At 50.4% G+C, this 18,309-nt stretch overlaps 4 protein-coding genes across 6 annotated transcripts; 3 read left to right on the top strand and 1 right to left on the bottom strand.

Moving 5' to 3' along the window:
- Nucleotides 1-1,956: 1,956 nt before the first annotated feature.
- On the top strand, nt 1,957-3,256 carry LOC120950354 (COP9 signalosome complex subunit 5). Its single transcript, XM_040368330.2, has 2 exons — nt 1,957-2,638; nt 2,712-3,256. Exons 1-2 carry the CDS (start codon nt 2,080-2,082, stop codon nt 3,173-3,175), a joined length of 1,023 nt encoding a protein of 340 aa, XP_040224264.1. The 5' UTR covers nt 1,957-2,079; the 3' UTR covers nt 3,176-3,256.
- Nucleotides 3,257-3,472: 216 nt separating this feature from the next.
- Nucleotides 3,473-14,468, top strand: LOC120950350 (uncharacterized). Of its 2 annotated transcripts, XM_040368325.2 has the most exons (9): nt 3,473-4,036; nt 6,923-6,976; nt 7,867-10,434; nt 10,591-10,778; nt 10,862-11,563; nt 11,654-11,965; nt 12,560-12,886; nt 12,960-13,760; nt 13,835-14,468. In XM_040368325.2, exons 1-9 carry the CDS (start codon nt 3,887-3,889, stop codon nt 14,280-14,282), a joined length of 5,550 nt encoding a protein of 1,849 aa, XP_040224259.2. In that variant the 5' UTR covers nt 3,473-3,886; the 3' UTR covers nt 14,283-14,468. The 2 variants fall into 2 exon arrangements, with proteins under 2 accessions (XP_040224259.2, XP_040224260.2); XM_040368326.2 differs by lacking the exon at nt 6,923-6,976.
- Nucleotides 14,469-15,143: 675 nt separating this feature from the next.
- On the top strand, nt 15,144-15,829 carry LOC120950357 (cystatin-like protein). 2 transcript variants are annotated; one of them, XM_040368335.2, is made up of 2 exons: nt 15,144-15,253; nt 15,348-15,829. In XM_040368335.2, the coding sequence occupies exon 2, from the start codon at nt 15,354-15,356 to the stop codon at nt 15,648-15,650; it is 297 nt and encodes a 98-aa protein (XP_040224269.1). In that variant the 5' UTR covers nt 15,144-15,253; nt 15,348-15,353; the 3' UTR covers nt 15,651-15,829. The 2 variants fall into 2 exon arrangements, with proteins under 2 accessions (XP_040224269.1, XP_040224268.1); XM_040368334.2 differs by having other exon boundaries at nt 15,146-15,282.
- On the bottom strand, nt 15,757-18,225 carry LOC120950351 (tetratricopeptide repeat protein 30 homolog). Its single transcript, XM_040368327.2, has 3 exons — nt 17,965-18,225; nt 17,186-17,900; nt 15,757-17,113 (listed from the first exon to the last, which is right to left on the bottom strand). Exons 1-3 carry the CDS (start codon nt 18,022-18,024, stop codon nt 15,924-15,926), a joined length of 1,965 nt encoding a protein of 654 aa, XP_040224261.2. The 5' UTR covers nt 18,025-18,225; the 3' UTR covers nt 15,757-15,923.
- Between the last annotated feature and the right edge of the window lie 84 nt (nt 18,226-18,309).

The raw sequence follows: 18,309 nt of genomic DNA, 5'->3' as shown, positions 1-18,309 counted from the left end.
CTGGCGACGTCGGTTTGCAGTACATGCGACGCCGGTTTTGACGTTTTGCGACGGTTTTGCGACGGTGGCCGCCAAAAAGCTCGCTTTGCCCTTGTGGGCAAAGTGACCAGAAATACTGATGTATATATATACAGTCTTTCCCCGAGTTACGCGAATAATGCGTTCCGGAGACATTCGCGTAACTCGGATTTTCGCGTAAGTCGAATATCACATGTTACAGCAAAAATATACTTTATTTATCATAATTTTTGATTGAAGTTAGTTCATTTATGTAATTTAATACTTATTTGATTCAATTGGTGTGGAGAATTCAGTTATTTCTGACTTTTTAGTGAATTAAAATTTTGAAATATTGCTAATTATTTTTCATTTGACAATTGATGGAGAAAATTGTACTGATTTGACATCTGAACTGTCAAAAATAAAAAATTCGCGTAACTCGAATTCGCGTAACTCGAGTGTCGCGTAACTCGGGGAAAGACTGTATATATATACAGGCGGTCCCCGAGATACACGGTTATTGGGGACCGAAAACGGCCGCAAAATACCGCGTATCTCGAATTTCCGCGTAAGTCGAATCTCGTGATTTCCAGCCAAAATATCACTAATTTCCGTGGAATTTTGCAAGTAGGGGGTGGGTTTAGCCACCAAATTAATTATTTGATATGTTTCTAAATAATTGAACAGTTTTAAACCTTTTTAAATGGCATTTTACATTCGATCAACACGGAAATTATTTGGTATTTCACAATGGATGTGTCAAATCAGTACAATTTGCTCCAAGAACTGTCAAATTTTGAAAACCGCGTATCTCCGAATCCGCGTATAAGAGGTACCGTGTATCTCGGGGACCGCCTGTATATATCGGTATATATCTTGGATTTCAATTTTTTTAATCATTGAACTATAAAACTCAGCCAAACAATTAAATCAATCTAAACCCAAGTGCCACAAATCCACTAAACGACCACTAAACGGCTTCTAAACGACTCAAGTTCTCTACCTAAACGGAATATAGAAAGACTTCGTTTAGCAGACGGCAAACGACTCATGCATTCTAAAAATAGCGAAAAAACTGGTGCCGCTCTCTGTTGGTGGGATACCCCAACCAGTTGTGCTTCATCGCTTGGAGGAGAGCTTTCTCATTTCCTCTGTACTGTTGTATGGTTTCGCATTGAAGTTATGCATCGCTAGAACTAGAACGGCGATACAATTGTTTAAATACTAAACTCCAATGGACACCATCAGCACAGAAGCAAGTGAGATTTGAGTAATGGTCGTTGGTGTTGATACCCACGTATCTGACCACACGACCATTTATATAGATTTTTGCTCGGAAAGTTAGAAGGCTATATAGGTCATGATAAGATGAAACTTGCCGAAACACATTGCAAGAAAAGGATAGCAATATAATAATCAGTTTTAATACGCCATCTGTTGATCAAACCAATGAAGCTGTGGAGCTTTCTTTTTTTTCTATGGATATTCAATTTTCCAGTCGTTTAAGCTTAATCTGTGGCGCTTGGGAATAATCCAGCGAAAATCAAATGACAGCACGTACGATAAAGTTGTATCAAATGGAGCACTGCTGCGGCCCTAAGCGGTCGGGTGGAGCCCCGAGAAAAGAACTTGCCACCACTGAGAAAATAAATGTGCATCTTAGTTCTTTTTTGGCTTAGAATTCCCAGTACAATTTTCACATCGACACTTCAGAAAGACCTTCATTTGTGTAGCCGCTGAATCAAATCTAATCCATATCTTAGATAAAGGATGCATATTCTCGTGAGATGGAACTTTCGTTTTGCGCATTAGGCCCCCCCCATCCCACTTAACACTTCTTTCGCTTTTACCTTTTTTAACTCAGTTAAGTTTTGAGTTTTAACCTACCGAAAACTACCGATAAAATTTTGATGCGCCTACCGAAAACCGCCAAAATAATCTGGCCACACTGCGTATAATCGCGTCTTCAGTGTCAGTCAGCTAAAACAACATTGCTGGTGAAAACAACGAAGGCTTCCGCATCGCATCCCGGATTAATCTTGCTGAAAAAACGGGGACTTAAATTCCGAAGCAGCTATCATGGAGATGGCAAGGAAAACGTGGGAGATGGAGAACAACATAGTCGTTCTCCCGCCGAGTGACGAGATATTTCGCTACGATGCGGAACAGCAGCAGCGCATCCTGACTGCCCGGCCCTGGGAGAAGGATCCGAACTTTTTTAAGGACATAAAAATTTCCGCCCTGGCACTGATCAAAATGGTGACGCACTCGCGCTCCGGTGGTGCGCTCGAGGTGATGGGACTGCTGCTGGGCAAGGTGGTCGACGACACGATGGTGGTGATGGACGCGTTCGCCCTACCGGTCGAGGGCACCGAAACGCGGGTCAACGCTCAATCGCAAGCGTACGAGTACATGGCCGCGTACATCGAATCGGCCAAGGAGGTGGGCCGCATGGAGAACGCGATCGGATGGTACCACAGCCATCCCGGGTACGGTTGCTGGCTGTCCGGCATCGACGTCAACACGCAGATGCTCAACCAAAACTACCAGGAACCGTTTGTGGCGATCGTGATCGATCCGGTCAGAACCGTATCGGCCGGTAAGGTGTGTCTCGGTGCATTCCGCACCTATCCCAAAGGTACGTTGAACGGGGTTTGTTAAGAGCCAATGAAAAGAATCGCACACAACACAACTCTTCTTCTTTCCCATAGGATACAAACCACCGAACGAAGAGCCGTCAGAGTATCAGACAATTCCGTTGAGCAAAATCGAAGACTTTGGCGTGCATTGCAAGCAGTACTATCAGCTGGATGTAACGTACTTCAAGTCGGCCCTCGATCGAAAGCTGCTTGACTCGCTGTGGAACAAGTACTGGATGAATACGCTGGGCAGCTCCGGACTGCTGAGCAACCCGGACTACACCACACGGCAAATTTTGGACCTTTCGGAAAAGCTCGAGCTTAGCGAGGCAAGCCTCGGACGGGGACAGTTCATGGCAAGCGGTTCGCTCGATCCGAACGAGAAACGCACGGAGGATAAACTATCAAAGGCTAGCCGCGATTGTAGCCGCGCCTCGATCGAACTCATTCACGGGCTGATGGCGCAAATTTCGAAGCACAAACTGTTTAACACGATTAACACCGGCGAGGCGAAGGGTGCGGAAAATACTGCCTGAGCAAACGGCGTATTTTATATCGAAGCGATTCTGAAGGTTTGAATAAATGCCCCAACCTTTGCGGCAGGCGCATTTGTCGGATTTGTGTGTTCTTTAACAATATTTCCTAATACATTTTTGTAGTGAGCTTAACTTATGATTAATTTCCGTTCCGAACTTACAGTGATATCCGTTCTCCTGAGCTACTGTGACGTCAAGCAAGGAAGAAAACACGCAGCATCCGACTTGTGGGGTGCGCTGTGCATCTGTCAAACAAGCACAACAACAGCACACACACACACATACGCACACTCTGAACGTCAACAGAAGGCTATTTATTCGGAAACGCTTCGCGACAACAACAACACAATCGTTTCGTCAGAACTGCAGGAAGGTCGTGCAGTAATCTTCCCTGCAAACGCGAGTGCTCTTTCCAAAGTGGTCCGCGCCCCGGTCGGGCAGTTTGTTTATTATTTCTCCCTTAGGGGGTTGGCGTGTGCGTATTGGTGCGGTGTTGCTGTGTACGTGGTGGCGCAGTAGTTAATTCAATTCTACTACCCTCCAGTGGGGGACAGTGCTGGAGGAAAAGAAACACAGTTTGTGCAGTGCTAACAAGTAGAGGGCGATAGAGAGTGCAAAAGGAAGCACGTACGAATGCAATAATACCGATTAATCAGTGTATTGCGATCTAGTAAAGCCTTTTCGAAACCCGCTAAAGGGGGGGGTGCGAGAATGCGTCCCATTCTGCAGCTAGGGCTGCTGGTGGTGGTGGTGGTGGCGGCGGCTGCGACGGTGACCCGCGCCGAGGAGCAACCGAACCCCGTCACTGAAGCTGAAGTGAACAGCAACGGCCCCACGGAGGAACCGGAGGAGGAAGTACAGGTAGGAATGGTTGGAGGGGGGGGGAGAAATATTCGCAACTCAATCTACGCGTTTCTATGTGTCAATTTCAAGCAGCAAATTGAAGCCAGTCAGCCGGAAAAGGGGGATGGAAGAAGGGATGGAACCGTGGGGGGTAGCACTCTTTGTGTGTTTGTGTGCTGCTCTGTATGCAAGTACACAGACGAACGACATGATCTCATCATCCGTCCAGCCGTTTTCGTCGGTTTGCTTTCTCTTTGTTCGCGAATGAAGCCTCCGCCAAAAAGATGGCCAGATGATCGCATTTCGGAGCCAAATTTGTGTATGTGCGCTAGTGTGTGTGTGTGTGTTTTTTTTTGCGCATCACCATCAAACCAGAGCACGATTCGTCCTCACTGGCGTCCACAGCCAACATTGGGCTGGGAAGGGTGGGGGATGGACGGAATCGTTGCCCCACAACACCCGATAGAGACAGCATGTTTCGTTATGTAAACAGAACAGTTGTGCTGATCAACTCATGATCGCCACTCTCGCTCGTCCTCGGTTGCCGGCAAAAAGGCGAGAGGTGTTCCAGCAGCGGCTGTACCATTTCCCGTTTGGCAAGATTACGCCCTGAATGGGTGTTTTAGAGAGGTTGGGAATCGAAACACACACTCCCTCGGACGCCTATCTCTTCTTGGGTTGCGTTACGGCGTTGCTGATGCCACACTATCACACTCCAGCTGGGCACAACACGTTGTTGGTGAAGTTTTTTACTGCCCATAAACATACTCTAACAGGACAGGCCATCCGAACGTTTTAATGAGTAAATTATAATATTGCTAAATTAGAAAAGGTTTCAAAACGTTATTTCCCCTTATTGCCATTAAGTTGGACAATGTGACTGGCGTGAAACAGATACAATCATAATCATTTCCTGAACAACAACAAAACAAACCAACAAAGCAATTTGGATGATGTGATCATTGTTTGAGTCATTCCAGTTTCACACGTTTTCGATATTGAGTTGTTGTTGTACGTGTCAACAATTTGCTCAGCGAGCGCAGAGGGGATCAGATTTCGCACGATCAGCAGCTCTCAAACAAGACCGAGCGCTTCAAACGGATCATTTTACGGTGGTAGTACGACATCAACAACATCGCCTTTTTCTGCTGATTCCTTGCTTTGTAAGATATTTTTAGTACGGCTGAACCGGTTTTCGATTCCATCTTGACCAGCGAAGGACGCTAGCTAGGTAGATACAGGCCTGGGAAGAGATAGCCACACCACACCACATCAAGATGCTAAGATCGGGGTAGAGTCGTATGGACGTAATAATCGTTGTATAATTTATGATAATTTTATCCCCAAGTTACATCCGTGCACATCTGGTACAAGCAACGGGACGGACGTGGATTCGATGAAAAGGAAATTTTTACACTTCCAATTTTGAGGAAGCAATTCCATCTTTGAATAACTATTGAAAGCAATCTGCACATTTTCTAGTTCTTTGTCTTGGGGCATTGGCTGAAAGGTTCAACTTAAATCATCGTTCTGTGGATGTTGAGTTGTTCTGGAAGGTGTTGCAAACCAATGCGGTGTCAGTTTAAGTATCGTCAGAGTAATCACCGTTTAAAGGAGCAGATTACCTGGAAGCTGCCAGTATAGAACCCATGCAGCAACATTTGAACACCAAAACAAGCGCCCGAAAGTGTTATGACACGCGATACTCTGACTCGATGCAGTTGTGGGCTCAAAACACGTGGTTTCATAACAAATCAAACTAGAAACTTAACAATCTCTAAAGAACAGACACTGCTCTTAGTAGACTTTGAGCGACTTTGAAGAAGATCAACAGTGTAAGTCGCCTTTGGCTTCAAATTAGTGCTCACTATCAACCGATTTGTGTGGTGAAACCATTCGCCACCACCTGAAACTCTGCAGTATCAACAACATCAGCCGGACACTGTGTGTGCGTATGATGGCGTGGACAAAGAACAAACGTGACAACAAAGATCCGATCAGCTGATGCGATGGTCTAGTTTCGCTTGTTATTTTTCATCTCAAAATTCTTTGTCCATGTTGCTATTATTAGCCTCGCAATGGTCAGTGTGTCCGCACCGTAATGGATGGAAAAAGAGCAACATTCCGATCCTCCGGGTACGTTCCCCCCGCGTTGGCAAGGAGTCCATTCCAACGGTCTAACACCTAGAACGGAATCAACTAAAAGGCACCATTCGATGACAATTTTCGTCTCTTATCGGCCGACCCCATGTCCGGAGGCCTCTGGTGTACAACACCATCGCTCTACACGTCAGCGCTAAACAGGTTCTGCCTGCCATGTACTCCTATAATCAATGAAGGAAAGGGCAATGATGGGAGAGCGAAAAGAACGGTGGGAAGGCATTAAAATAGCGAATGGTGATGTACACGCGTTATTTGTTTCCTCATTCCCGCTCCCGCGCTAGTCTATCGGTGATGATAATGTTTGAAAAACTCTCCTCTACAAACAGTTCTCACACACACACACAAACTCCAGCAAAGTACAAGATAGTAAATTGTTTCATCAAAAAGCGCCATTGGAGCGCCGGCATGATGAGAGAGGAAGTGGCCTAGTTTGTTTGTCTTTGCAACCGCGGTCGCTTCGCGGTTATGGCATCGCTCGTCAATAGACGTTCTTTTGAGCAAAGAGAGGAACATCGACACAGTAGAAATCCCCCATCCGGGAACGGGTTGAATTTGTCTTTCTGTGTTGAATTAGATCAAATGTTTGTTCTAACAATTTTGCCAATAGAATCGTGTCTGAGAATCTTGGCGCTGATAAGCTTAGTCGTAGGGAATAGTACATAAGCATTAATGAATCTAAATGATTCATCCGGTTCAATGCAATCATCGTTCTCGAACAACTGTTTCTCCGCATTTCCGTAGAGCCGTTTGACCACCGGACTACGCTTGGAGCATGAGCTAGTGAAAGAACAGGCCGTAAGTGTTTATTACAACCCTTCAGAGATCAATGGTTTGCTGCGCGCATGACATGGAATGCGGGAAAAAGAGTATCTTGGGGGGCCGGTACTTTGAAATGGGCCACTTGCTAAACGGGAAATGGCAACTCCAGAAGGGATTGGAAGACTTTGACGAACGAATCAAAGCCGCCCTTCAGCCCTTTAAAGCCTTTGCATGTGGGATTTATCAAACACTGAAATGAACACTTAATACACACTATATGTCGTAATGCTTGAAGAACTTTTGCTAAAACCTCGGGGACTCATGTTGTACGTACGTCATTCTAACGTTTATGTTGTAACCCTAAAATCCGTCTCAGCGCAAAAAAGTAACTCAGCTGGCGTAAACCGTAACTCTCCGCGCAGCGCTACTCCGTAAATAATTTGCTCTCCTACCGTTTTCTCCACTCCAACTCACAACTCATCGGCATAATGCGACATTCGGTTCGAACTGTCTGTGTACTGATTGTCGGACACCATCATCACCCACCATAACCAACATATAACGCCTACTTCCGATCAATCCAGTGCTAACATGCGAATATAAAAGCTTCCCCCGTGCACGAGCAGTATAACCACCTTCCAAAACGCCATCAGCAAAACCACCACCTTCCCTGTTGTAGCATCAAGTTGGACCTTCACCTGGTGTGTAATCAAAGATCATGATCATCATGGGTGAACCTTTCGCGCATCAAGCCATTAGAGTGTGTAGTGTATGCTGTGCTGGTGGTGTCCTTCTTTGTCTGTACTCTTCAAGGGATCCTAACACAACTTCCTCGCTCAACGTCCGCACGCTACCGGGCTACTAAAACGGATCGCTCGCTCTCTCTCTCCGACGGATTGTTCAATGTTTTGTTCCCCGCCCCGTAGGATGCTCCTTCGACGGTCAATGGAAGCAGCGAGGGAGGCATTGTGGCGATCCATGTCGATGCGGTCGGCGGCAAGGAACAGCTGCGCCCGACGCTGCGCGGTCTGTCCTACCTGGCGACCAGCTTCCTGCCACGCGACTACAAGTTCGTGGAGATTGTGTCGGCAACGCGCGAAGTGGTGGCCGGCGTACGGTACGAGCTGCTCGCCAGTGCCGAAGATGAAACCACCGGCCAGCGGCATCTCTGCCAGCTGGTGATCCTCGAAAAGCCCTGGATCACGAACGAGTACGGCGAGAAGTATCGCACACTGGAGTACACGAACTGCACCCTGCCGTCGACACATCCGGCAATGGCAGAGACGGCGACCCGGCTAAATGAGGCGTTCGATGCGAATCTGCGCCAGAACGAAGAGCTAACCCCGCAACGGATCGAAGAGCTCGAGCAGCAAATTGTAGTGGAAAAGGGCGATGTGTCCACCACGCCGGAAACACAAGATGCGCCGGTAACGGGTAGCTCCAGTAGCCTGCCCGATGCGGCGACCACCACTGAGGGAGAGGAGGGATTGAGTGAGGCGGCCAAAAGTGCGATTGATGAACTGTTCAGTTTCGCTAGTGCCGGTTCACTGCAAAGTGCTCGGTCGAATCAGGGAGCAGCAGCAGCAGCAGCAGGTACTGAAGTGGTAGAGGAACCGATGGTACGAAAGGTGGTTTCCAAAGAACGCTCGGAACCGGAACCAGTCACGACGGAACCAACGACGACGAGCAGCACAACGATTGCCCCACTCGACCAGCAGGTACAATCGACGTTCGATGAAGTATTCAAAGCGCACCAGGAAATCCAGAAAGCGCTCGACGACATCATTGCGAACGGTGGTGGCCGCGATGTGCAGCTCAAGTACCGCCCGGTGCTAGATTCGTTGCTGCAGAGGGTTAAGGCCAGCATCGACACCTACTACCGCACCACGAACGGTGGTGACGCGAACGTTGATACGGCCGCATTCGTTGTGCGCGACAACACGAATGTGGCGCCCAATGGGGGCAGACCGCCGGCACGTATCGTTCCGCCTTCAGCCTCCCGTAGCGAGGATCAATCCTCACAGGAAAGTGATGAAGGTCAACAGCAGCAGCGACAGCAATTGCCGGATGTGAATCTGCAGCCCCCGAGGGCTAATGCACCGACGGCAGCGGCGACGTACGGTGCCGATTCGGACGAGGATGAAAACGATCAACAGATCGTCACCAAAGAGCAGCTTGCCCAGGAGCTTAACAACGAGGAAGGTCTGCAGCGTGTGAAGAAGCATGCGGAAGGTAAGCCCGAAGAGGACACGGCTGTTGATAGTACGACGGTGAGCGATGCGGATACTGCTGCCTTTGGAGATACTACAGTACCTGCGGTGAAGAACAGTACACCAGAGACTACGACTCCTCTCGTCGTACCGTCCAGTACTTCCACCGCGGCAAATAGGGTTGCAACGTCATCCTCGTCCTCGTCGAAGGAAAGTGACGAATCAAAAAAGCCTAAAAAAAATAAAATGAAGAAAACCACAAGCGATTCATCGGATGATACCGACGAGGAGGAGAACGACACCATGGGCGTGAAACTATCGAAGGAGCAACTCACGCGACAACTAAACGCCGATGAGGGGGGACAGCGCCGTGACAAGCGTGACTTTTCGGGCGGATTCGCCGACGGAAGCTTTGGCGGCTTTTCTGGTAGCAGCTTTGGCGGCGGTTCGTATAGCGACGGTGGCTACTATGGTGGAGGTGGTGGTTACCTCGGTGGTGGCTCCTACCATGGCGGTTATTACATTGGTGGGTACAATCCGTATCGCAGAAAATACTATCGCCCTTCGCCGTACTATTACGGTGGTTACAGAGGGAAGCGCGACGTTGCAGCGGTGGACAATTTTCCCGCCGATTTGAACGAACAGGGCGAGGAGGTAGTAAAGCAGGCCGAATTGAACGAGCATTCGGCAAACCTGAAGCCACCGAAGATTGAGCGGGTAACGATGGCGTTCGGTGACTCGAACGAAGAGGAGGAAGACGTGGTACTGACAAAGGAACAACTTGCCCAGCAGCTGAACGCAGACGATGGAGCATTTAGGCGAGATAAGCGTGGCTATTCGTCGTCGTTTGATCATTCCTCAAGCCAGCAACACCATGGCCACGGTTATTATGGTGGATACAATGTGAGGCCGTCTTACTACAACCAACCACCGGCTGCCTATTACGGTTACTATCGTGGCAAGCGAAACACAAACCCACCCGACAGCAATCTCGTGAACCTAGACGATCCCGTCCAGGAGGCTTCGATGAGAGCGATCGCGACCGAAGCGATCCAGCGCCTGGACCAGATGGATTCGGATCCGTACCAGCGCATGCTGCTGGAAGTGCTCGACGCTCGCCGGGTAGCGCAACGATCGGACAAAAGTCGAACGACGTACGTGCTGAGTGTGCTGACGGCCAACTCGCGCTGTGCGGAAGTGGAGGAGGAGAAGGAGAGCAAAGTTACGGAGCGGCCGTGCCGGGAGCGGCTGATGCCGGACACTACGAAACAGTGTACCCTTGAGGTAATTGAGTTCTATTAGCGTAGATACGGCAACGCAAGAAGGATGATGTTTGACGTGGAACAGAACGTGGAGGAGAATACCGTTAATAGGAACATTCTTTGTCAGAGAACTGACTTTTTATTTTTTCTTTCCTGTCTCTCTCTATCTCTTTCACAGGTACATGTATTGAAAGCGAATGCGGATGACTCCCCACAGGTACAGCTTACTAAATCTAAATGTCAAAAACAGGCTAACAATCTAGGTGGCAGACTCGTCGGTGGTGCAACGCCCGTGGACGTGAAGGAACCGACCCACATCGAGCGCGTGCGTCTGGGATTGGTTGGATACGAGAGTGGAAAGCATAGGTTCGTGATTTAAGCTCCGTAGTCGGGTAATTGTATGTTCTTTGGGTCCAACATTACTTTCGCATCAAAACTGCTCATTTCAGCAACTTCGAGATCCTGTTCGGCACGGTGCAGGTAGTGGCGGGCACCATACACCGCTACAAGATCGCGCTGAAGGATGACGACCAAAAGGTGTACAGTACGTGCGATGTGAAGGTGTTCACTCCGCTTCCGTCCGCCGCAAATGGCAGCAAGCCGGACTACGATTTCGACTGTCAGGATGAGGAGGAGGCAGCAGCAGCTGGTGCCCATCGCGCGCGACGTGATGTGGTGGCGGCACCGCCGAAAAAGCTCAACAAGGTCCCGAAGGCCGGCGCTGCCCAGGAACTGACGCCCGAGGAGTACGCCAAGGAGGAACATCAAACGCGCATCCGCACCGGTCTGCAGCAGCAGTCGGCACTGGTCGATGGCAGCGGCAACGAGCGGAAGGTGAAAGTTGTCGGCGCAACGGTGCAGCTGGTCGCCGGCAAATCTTACACCTACCGTTTGTCCTTCCCGGACGACGAGCTGAAGCGCGTCTGCAAGCTGACCGTGTGGGAGAAGCCCTGGCTGAAGGAGAAGGCCCCGCAGGAAGCGTTCAAGGCGTCGTTCGAGTGTCCGGACGGGGCGAAGCGTACCAAGCGTGCAACAGTGGGAGTCGACTGTCTGGGCTGTGCGTCACCGCTGGCAGCCAATGAGTATGGCAACAGCGAGCACCAGGAGCGCATCGACAAGATTCTTTCCTTCCACGGGCTTACGCGCGGAAAGTGAGTGGTCGGGCTACAAAATGCAAAAAACATCAATTTGCACAATTACATTCACACACTGTCTGCTCGGCTGCTTAATATCTTTCCCAGCTCGCTGAAGGTCATCAATGCGACTAGCCAGGTCGTGGCCGGCATGAAGTACGTGTACTTCATCCAGCACAACAATGCCGTCTGCAAGCTGACGTCTTGGGAGCGTGTCTGGTTGGCCCAGTCGCATCCGGAGGATGCTTACAAGTACACGTACGACTGCGAAAAGGAGGCGGGCCCGGCGAAGGTACGCACCCGGCGCTCAGTCGTCCCCGGTGGATCCCGTTCGCTGTCGCAGGATGAGCTTGCGGCTGCCGAGCACCTGGAGCGTGTGGACAAGATTTTGGTTTCGAGCGGTGGATCGAAGGAATCGTCGTAAGTACCGAGGGCGCACAGAGGCCGGAACCATTCCGCATGCGATGTTTGTTGTAACAGAGTCGTGTAGATGTGTGCGCGCGTGTGCGCCAAATTCTGATCATTCTTCCCGAGTACAATCTTGAATATATAACAATGTAGATCGAATATTGTGCCCTATGTTGGCAAATGGTGCAAACCCAATGTTGGTGCCGTAACTGACTAATCCCATTTTCCGAACGTACTGAATGTATCTGTCTGTCACTGATCATTATTAACCATAACACTAAATGCTTTGTCAATGGTGAGAGTGATGCATGATCGTTACTAACCTTACAACCAGATTTGAACCGTACGAAGACGCTAATGAAAATTATCAAAAATATAATAATTGTTCACAAGCATGATATCGGATTGTATTGTATTGTGTGATTTATCTACCGGCATGTGGAAACCAAAAACCGAAAGAAAAAACCGCTAACTAACCCTGTTGACCACTAATGGTAAGGACAGATATAATTAGAATCTTTAGCATAATAGTAACTAACTACAATGTAACCTATCTTTTGCTATTAAGCACAACAAATAAATAAAAACAATCTTTCATTTCGTCAGCAATGCCCGGATTGTGAGCGGAACCGTGCAGATAGTGTCCGGCAAGCTCTACAAATATGCCGTCGAGTTTGACGTGGACGGAAGCAGCAAGCTGTGCAAGCTGTCCTCCTGGGAACGGCCATGGCTGGTAAAGAAGGACCCGACGGAAGCGTACAAGTACACCGTGTCCTGTCCGAGCGAAAAGGCTGCGGGCCGTCAGCGCCGACACGCGAAGAAAGCCGGCAGCTCCAACGAACTGACGGCGGAAGAGCTGAAGGACAAGTCGCACGTGGAGCGCATCAGAGCCGGCATGGTGTCGTACAATTCGGAGCGTTCGAAAGCGTACAAGTATGTATTTAAAAAAAAAGAAAGATAACATCAGCTTGGCAGTCAATTGCTAACGACATCTATTTGTTTGCAGTGAGTTTGAAATTCTGGCTGGATCGACGCAACAGGTCGCCGGTTCCCTGTACAAGTACACCTTCCGCGTTACGAGCGAATCGGACATTGTGTGCAAAATATCCATCTGGGAGCGCGTGTGGCTGGAGTCGCAGGATCAGCGCAAGTACAACGTCAAATGTACCGGTGACGACGACACGGAACAGCAACCGGATATCAAGAGCCCCCAGCAGCCAGATGCGCCGGCACCAACGCCGGTCACCACCGCCCCGGCCGTAAAGCGCCGATCGGTGCGATCGCTCAAGATCGACGACGATGCGCACGTGCGTCGGATGTTCGATAAGTTCCGGCACCATCATCGCCGTCAGTACGCTAGCTCGATGGAGCATGAGATGCGCTTCAACATCTTCCGCAACAATCTGTTCAAGATCGAGCAGCTGAACAAGTTCGAGCGCGGTACGGCGAAGTACGGTGTGACTAAGTTCGCCGACATGACGGTGGCCGAATATCGGGCGCACACGGGGCTGGTGGTGCCGAAGCACGATCGCGCCAACCACGTCGGCAACCGGGTGGCCTCGGAGGAGGATGTGGCCGGTGTGGGCGATCTGCCGCGGTCGTTCGATTGGCGCGACCACGGTGCGGTAACGGAGGTGAAGAATCAGGGCAGCTGCGGTTCGTGCTGGGCGTTCAGTGCGGTCGGCAACGTGGAAGGGTTGCATCAGATCAAAACGAAGAAGCTGGAATCGTACTCCGAGCAGGAGCTGATCGACTGCGACAAGGTGGACAATGGATGCGGCGGTGGCTACATGGACGATGCTTTCAAGTAGGACCAGAGCGGAACCATCCCGGTGTTATCGAATGTGTTCGCTAAATTATCTTTCTCTTCTTTCCGCGCAGGGCTATTGAGCAGCTGGGTGGGCTGGAGCTGGAGAACGACTACCCGTACGAAGCGAAGGCACAAAAGTCGTGCCATTTCAACCGCTCGCTTAGCCACGTGCAGGTGAAGGGTGCCGTCGATATGCCGAAGAATGAAACCTACATTGCGCAGTACCTGATTAAGAATGGTCCGATCGCGATCGGGCTGAACGCGAACGCGATGCAGTTCTACCGCGGCGGCATATCGCACCCGTGGCATCCGCTGTGCAACCACAAATCGATCGACCACGGTGTGCTGATCGTGGGCTACGGCATCAAGGAGTACCCGATGTTCAACAAGACGCTGCCGTACTGGATCATCAAGAACTCGTGGGGCCCGAGATGGGGCGAGCAGGGTTACTATCGCATCTATCGTGGCGACAACTCGTGCGGCGTCAGCGAAATGGCCTCGTCCGCTATACTAGCGTAGAGTGCGTAGAAGTGTGTATGTGTTTGCGCGCGTGTGTGTGTGTATGTGGGTGCGTTTTTTCTTCGTACCGACTATTTTACCAACTGTTTAAAATTTTATACCCTTTTTTACTTTGCATGTGTATCAAGGTTTTAAAAATACTCTAATTTTCCGAAGAACAAATATACAGAGCTGTACAAAATCGGATCGAAAGTACGCTTTGTGGTGAATGAGAATGTTCCGAATTAAACATACGTTTAATGTAAAAAAATATCACACGTCATTTTAAATATTTAAATCAATTGTCTAAAAAAAGGGAACATCCGTTTTAGTCATGAAAATCCGAACTACTAGTTTCGCCCGGAGTCGGAGTCGATCGGAATCGGACTCGGTCGGTGTCAAAAGGAGCCATCCAGAGTAACGTGATTGTTTTCAGCGTTTCATTTCGTTGTTTTTGTCATTCACTTTGCGTCTGCACTTAGTACACAGGCCTTTGTTTCGAAGGCCAACTCCAGACTACTTCGACTCCAACCGATTCCGGATGACTCCGGACGAATCCGAACCACTCCGGATGATTCCAACTTCCAACGACTCCGGTAGACTCCGGCCAGCTCTGAACGACTCCTGGTGATTCCGGACTATTCCAAACGACTCCGGATAATGGTGGGCGGACCTACCGTCCGGTGTCGATTCCGAAATTATCGGAGTCGGCTCCGGATTTTTGCCAACTTAACCCATCACTTATCCGTTCGATACAAAGAAACGCTAGCAGCTCTATGATTTCTATGCGATGTTTTCTTCTGTGTAATAACATCGAACGCCTGCTGCACAACTACCACTACAATCAGCTGTCAAGCGTCGAGAGAGTGTTTGTGTTTATGTTTACATTCTGCTTTACAGCAGCACAGCCACAAGTGCGTAGTTCTATTCTTTGTTACACCATTGCACCGAGCTGACCGTCGCATCGAGAACAAGCTCATCTAATTACCCGAGTGAGTCACACGTTAGGCTGATAAATACGGTGAGTCAATCCGTCTCTTCCGCATTGACTGAAGTGATTGTCGCTTCAACCCTGTTTGCTTCCAGTACGCAATGGCCAGCGAACCTAAGTGCGGAGGAGTTTCGGACGATCCGGAGCTAAACAAGGAAGAGCATGCGGAGCGCATCGGTGCCGCCCTGGCCACGACGGATGGTCATGCTGGCAAAGCGTACAAACTGCACCGCGTGACGAAGCAGGTCGTGTCCGGCGTACAGTACGTGTACTTCATTTCGTTCGAGAATGAGGAATCTGGCCAGCAGTACAAGATAACCGTTTGGGAGCGACCCTGGCTGAAGGAAAAAGATCCGGCCGAGGCACGCAAGATCACGTTCGAGGTGCACAACGGATGACGAATTTAGGTCTGCCTCAGTGAGTCATCGTGTTTGTATGTTTGTTAAATGAGTCTCTCGCTTCGTTTATTGAGTAAGATCAATCATTTTGCATGTTTTATCGAGTTTCGGGTGGATGATATGAATATTGTTACAATTATTTTTTTATGATAAATACAATAAAACAGGTTTAAAGCGAAGTTCTAACTCCAAAAATGAACTCCTTACCTTGTACTTACCATATAAGAGCACGGTAGAGCACTTTCTAGTTCAGCATTACGGTTAAGATCTCCTCTACTTGTACTCCATCAACCGTAGCAACAGTGCACGCAGCTTCCGGGCCTCCAGCCCGATCGTTGGTGGCTGCTCGCCCGAATCCTCCAGCGGTCCGGTCAACACAGACGGAATGGTAAGGCCGTACGCTTCGCAAGCGCGCAGGAAATTCAGCGTTTCCTGCAGCGCGATCGACGGCAGCACGATCGTCTGCTTCGCCATGCCGGTGAGCAGCCCAAGCACGCACCGCTTCACGTGGATCCACGTGTCGGCGCACAGGCGCGCTCCCGAGCCACCGTCCAGTGCGTGCGCGATCCGCGACAGGCCAAACTCGTAATTGTTCTTCGCGCAGTACAGCGTCCCGATCACGAGGTTGACGATGCACAGATGCAAACACTGCCCCGTCGCGTTGCCCTTGCGCTCCTCCGCCCGTTCCACCTTGCGCATCAGCTCTTCCGCTTCCTCGTTCTGCGAGGTCATGATGTACGCGACGCACAGGTTCGCCAGCACCGAGGCCGGTATCGACAGTATGTCGTCGTAGTTTTGGCGCACGATCGGTTCGTAGAAGGCGGCCGCCTCCTTGTACCGATCGCCGCGCATAAAAAGCACGTGGGCGGCGTGCAGCCGCCAGGAGGGCGTCTCCGAGCAGAACTCGGCGCTGGCCCGAAACTCCCGCTCGGCGCCCTGAAAATCGTCCATGCGCCACGGTATCCAGGCGCGGGCCATCGCCACCGGCAGGTAGCTCTCGAGCGCTCCCTCATACTCGCGCAGCGCCATGCGCAGCGCGTTCTGATCCGTGGCCGACCGGCACTCCTGCACCTTGGCCGCCAGCGCACGCAGCCTGCCCCCGATGCTGCTCGCCAGCGTGCCGAGCTTCTGTTCTGCCTCTTCCGGCGTCGACTGGGCGGTAATCAGTGCGTCCAGCAGATCGTACAGGTACGGCGACAGGTACTTGTACGTCAGGTGCGTATGCTCGGCCAGGATGTCCGCGGCCGTGTCGTACATTTCGTGCTTGCAGCAGAGCAGCAGCAGATTGGCGAACGTTTCCGGCGGGCAGGCCGGCGGGCCGAGCTCGAGCAGAAAGGCCAACCGACGCAAGCCGGCCCCGCCGCCGGTCGGATCAGTCAGTGCCATGTTGTGCAGCGTGACCGGATCGAGCTCCGGTTCCGAGCGTGGCGGTAGATCGGTCAAAGCTTCCCGCGCACCGTCCGCTGTGAGTGGACAAAGAGGAAATTACAATTAAAATGCACATCTTTCCCCTATATCCCCCTTGTCAAACGTACCATTGCCTTCCTGGTATTCGATGGCCGCCTTAAGATTGAAGGCTTGCGCAAGCCCGGAGGCAGCCAGCGCGGGAGGATTGCCCACACTACGCGCACCGCCTTCCGTTTCCGCCTGCGCACCGACGCCCAGCTCCGGATGGTTGCGTATGCCACGCTCCACAATCTCGGCGATGTAGTTGAGCGCCTGCGAGTTTTCCTTGCGCCGATAGTGGCACAGCGCCGCATTGTAGGCGACGTGCGGGTTAAACCCACCGGCCTGCAGCGCCGACACGTAGCGCTGCAGCGCATCCTCGTACATGTTCGCCTGGTACAGCAGACAGCCCTCGTCGTTTTTGGTGCTCGCCTCCTGCCCATTACCGTCCTGGCGCTGCAGCAGCAGCGACTGTGCCGCAGTGTAATCCTCATTCCCGTAAGCGATGGCCGACTGCAGCTGGAGCACCTTTTCCTTCAGCTCGGGCGAGTCCAGCCCGGTGGCGATGATTTTCTGCGCCTCCTCGAACAGGCCCGCCTGGAAGAGGGACTGGGCGTAGTACAGGCGGTACTCCTGCACATCCGGCACGAGATTGAGCAGATGTTCGTAGCAGTTGGCCGCCTCGATAAAGTCCTGCGTTTGGTAGTAGCAGTGGCCGAGCAGCGAAAGGCCGGCACGCGTCGTGGACGATTCTGGAATAGTGTTGAGCGTGTTGATTGCATCCTGGAATCGTTCCTCCTTGATCTGAAATTGTAAACGGAGCGTCACTAGTTGGAATTTCTGCGCGAAAGGACACACTTCCGCTTACCATGGTGTAAATTGTTTTCGTATATTCACCATCGCGAATAATCATATTTTGCGAAAACATGCTGTATAGACACTGTTGTTACTCGGCTATTGCTCTGAGTTGGAATTTAATTGGAGTTCTGTTGAGTTTGTTGAAGAACCTACATTACCATGGCAACGAACTATCCAACTCAGAATACGTGACTGAGAAAAAATTGCGAAATGGTATCCAAAGTATTCTTAGCAAAACCTTTCCAAATTCCAAATTTGTTGAAATTCGTCTATTTTCTTATGTTGATTAATTTTGTATCTTAAAAAGCATTGAAGTTACAACAATTTAAATTCAAATATTAAATAGAGCCTCGTT

The sequence above is a fragment of the Anopheles coluzzii genome, chromosome 2, assembly GCF_943734685.1.
Source record: "Anopheles coluzzii chromosome 2, AcolN3, whole genome shotgun sequence".
Lineage (NCBI taxonomy): Eukaryota > Metazoa > Arthropoda > Insecta > Diptera > Culicidae > Anopheles > Anopheles coluzzii.
Note: the sequence above shows the minus strand (reverse complement) of the source record. Positions and strands in the feature narration are given on the sequence as shown.

Excerpts from the sequence above, each read along its gene's own strand:
- LOC120950354 (XM_040368330.2), top strand. The coding sequence starts at position 2,080 with ATGGAGATGGCAAGGAAAACGTGGGAGATGGAGAACAACATAGTCGTT. Across the intron at positions 2,639-2,711 it reads ATTCCGCACCTATCCCAAAG|GATACAAACCACCGAACGAA; the intron begins GTACGTTGAACG and ends TCTTTCCCATAG.
- LOC120950350 (XM_040368325.2), top strand. The coding sequence starts at position 3,887 with ATGCGTCCCATTCTGCAGCTAGGGCTGCTGGTGGTGGTGGTGGTGGCG. Across the intron at positions 12,887-12,959 it reads GAGCGTTCGAAAGCGTACAA|TGAGTTTGAAATTCTGGCTG; the intron begins GTATGTATTTAA and ends ATTTGTTTGCAG. Across the intron at positions 13,761-13,834 it reads TACATGGACGATGCTTTCAA|GGCTATTGAGCAGCTGGGTG; the intron begins GTAGGACCAGAG and ends CTTTCCGCGCAG.
- LOC120950357 (XM_040368335.2), top strand. The coding sequence starts at position 15,354 with ATGGCCAGCGAACCTAAGTGCGGAGGAGTTTCGGACGATCCGGAGCTA.
- LOC120950351 (XM_040368327.2), bottom strand. The coding sequence starts at position 18,024 with ATGTTTTCGCAAAATATGATTATTCGCGATGGTGAATATACGAAAACA. Across the intron at positions 17,901-17,964 it reads CGAAAACAATTTACACCATG|ATCAAGGAGGAACGATTCCA; the intron begins GTAAGCGGAAGT and ends TTACAATTTCAG. Across the intron at positions 17,114-17,185 it reads CGAATACCAGGAAGGCAATG|CGGACGGTGCGCGGGAAGCT; the intron begins GTACGTTTGACA and ends GTCCACTCACAG.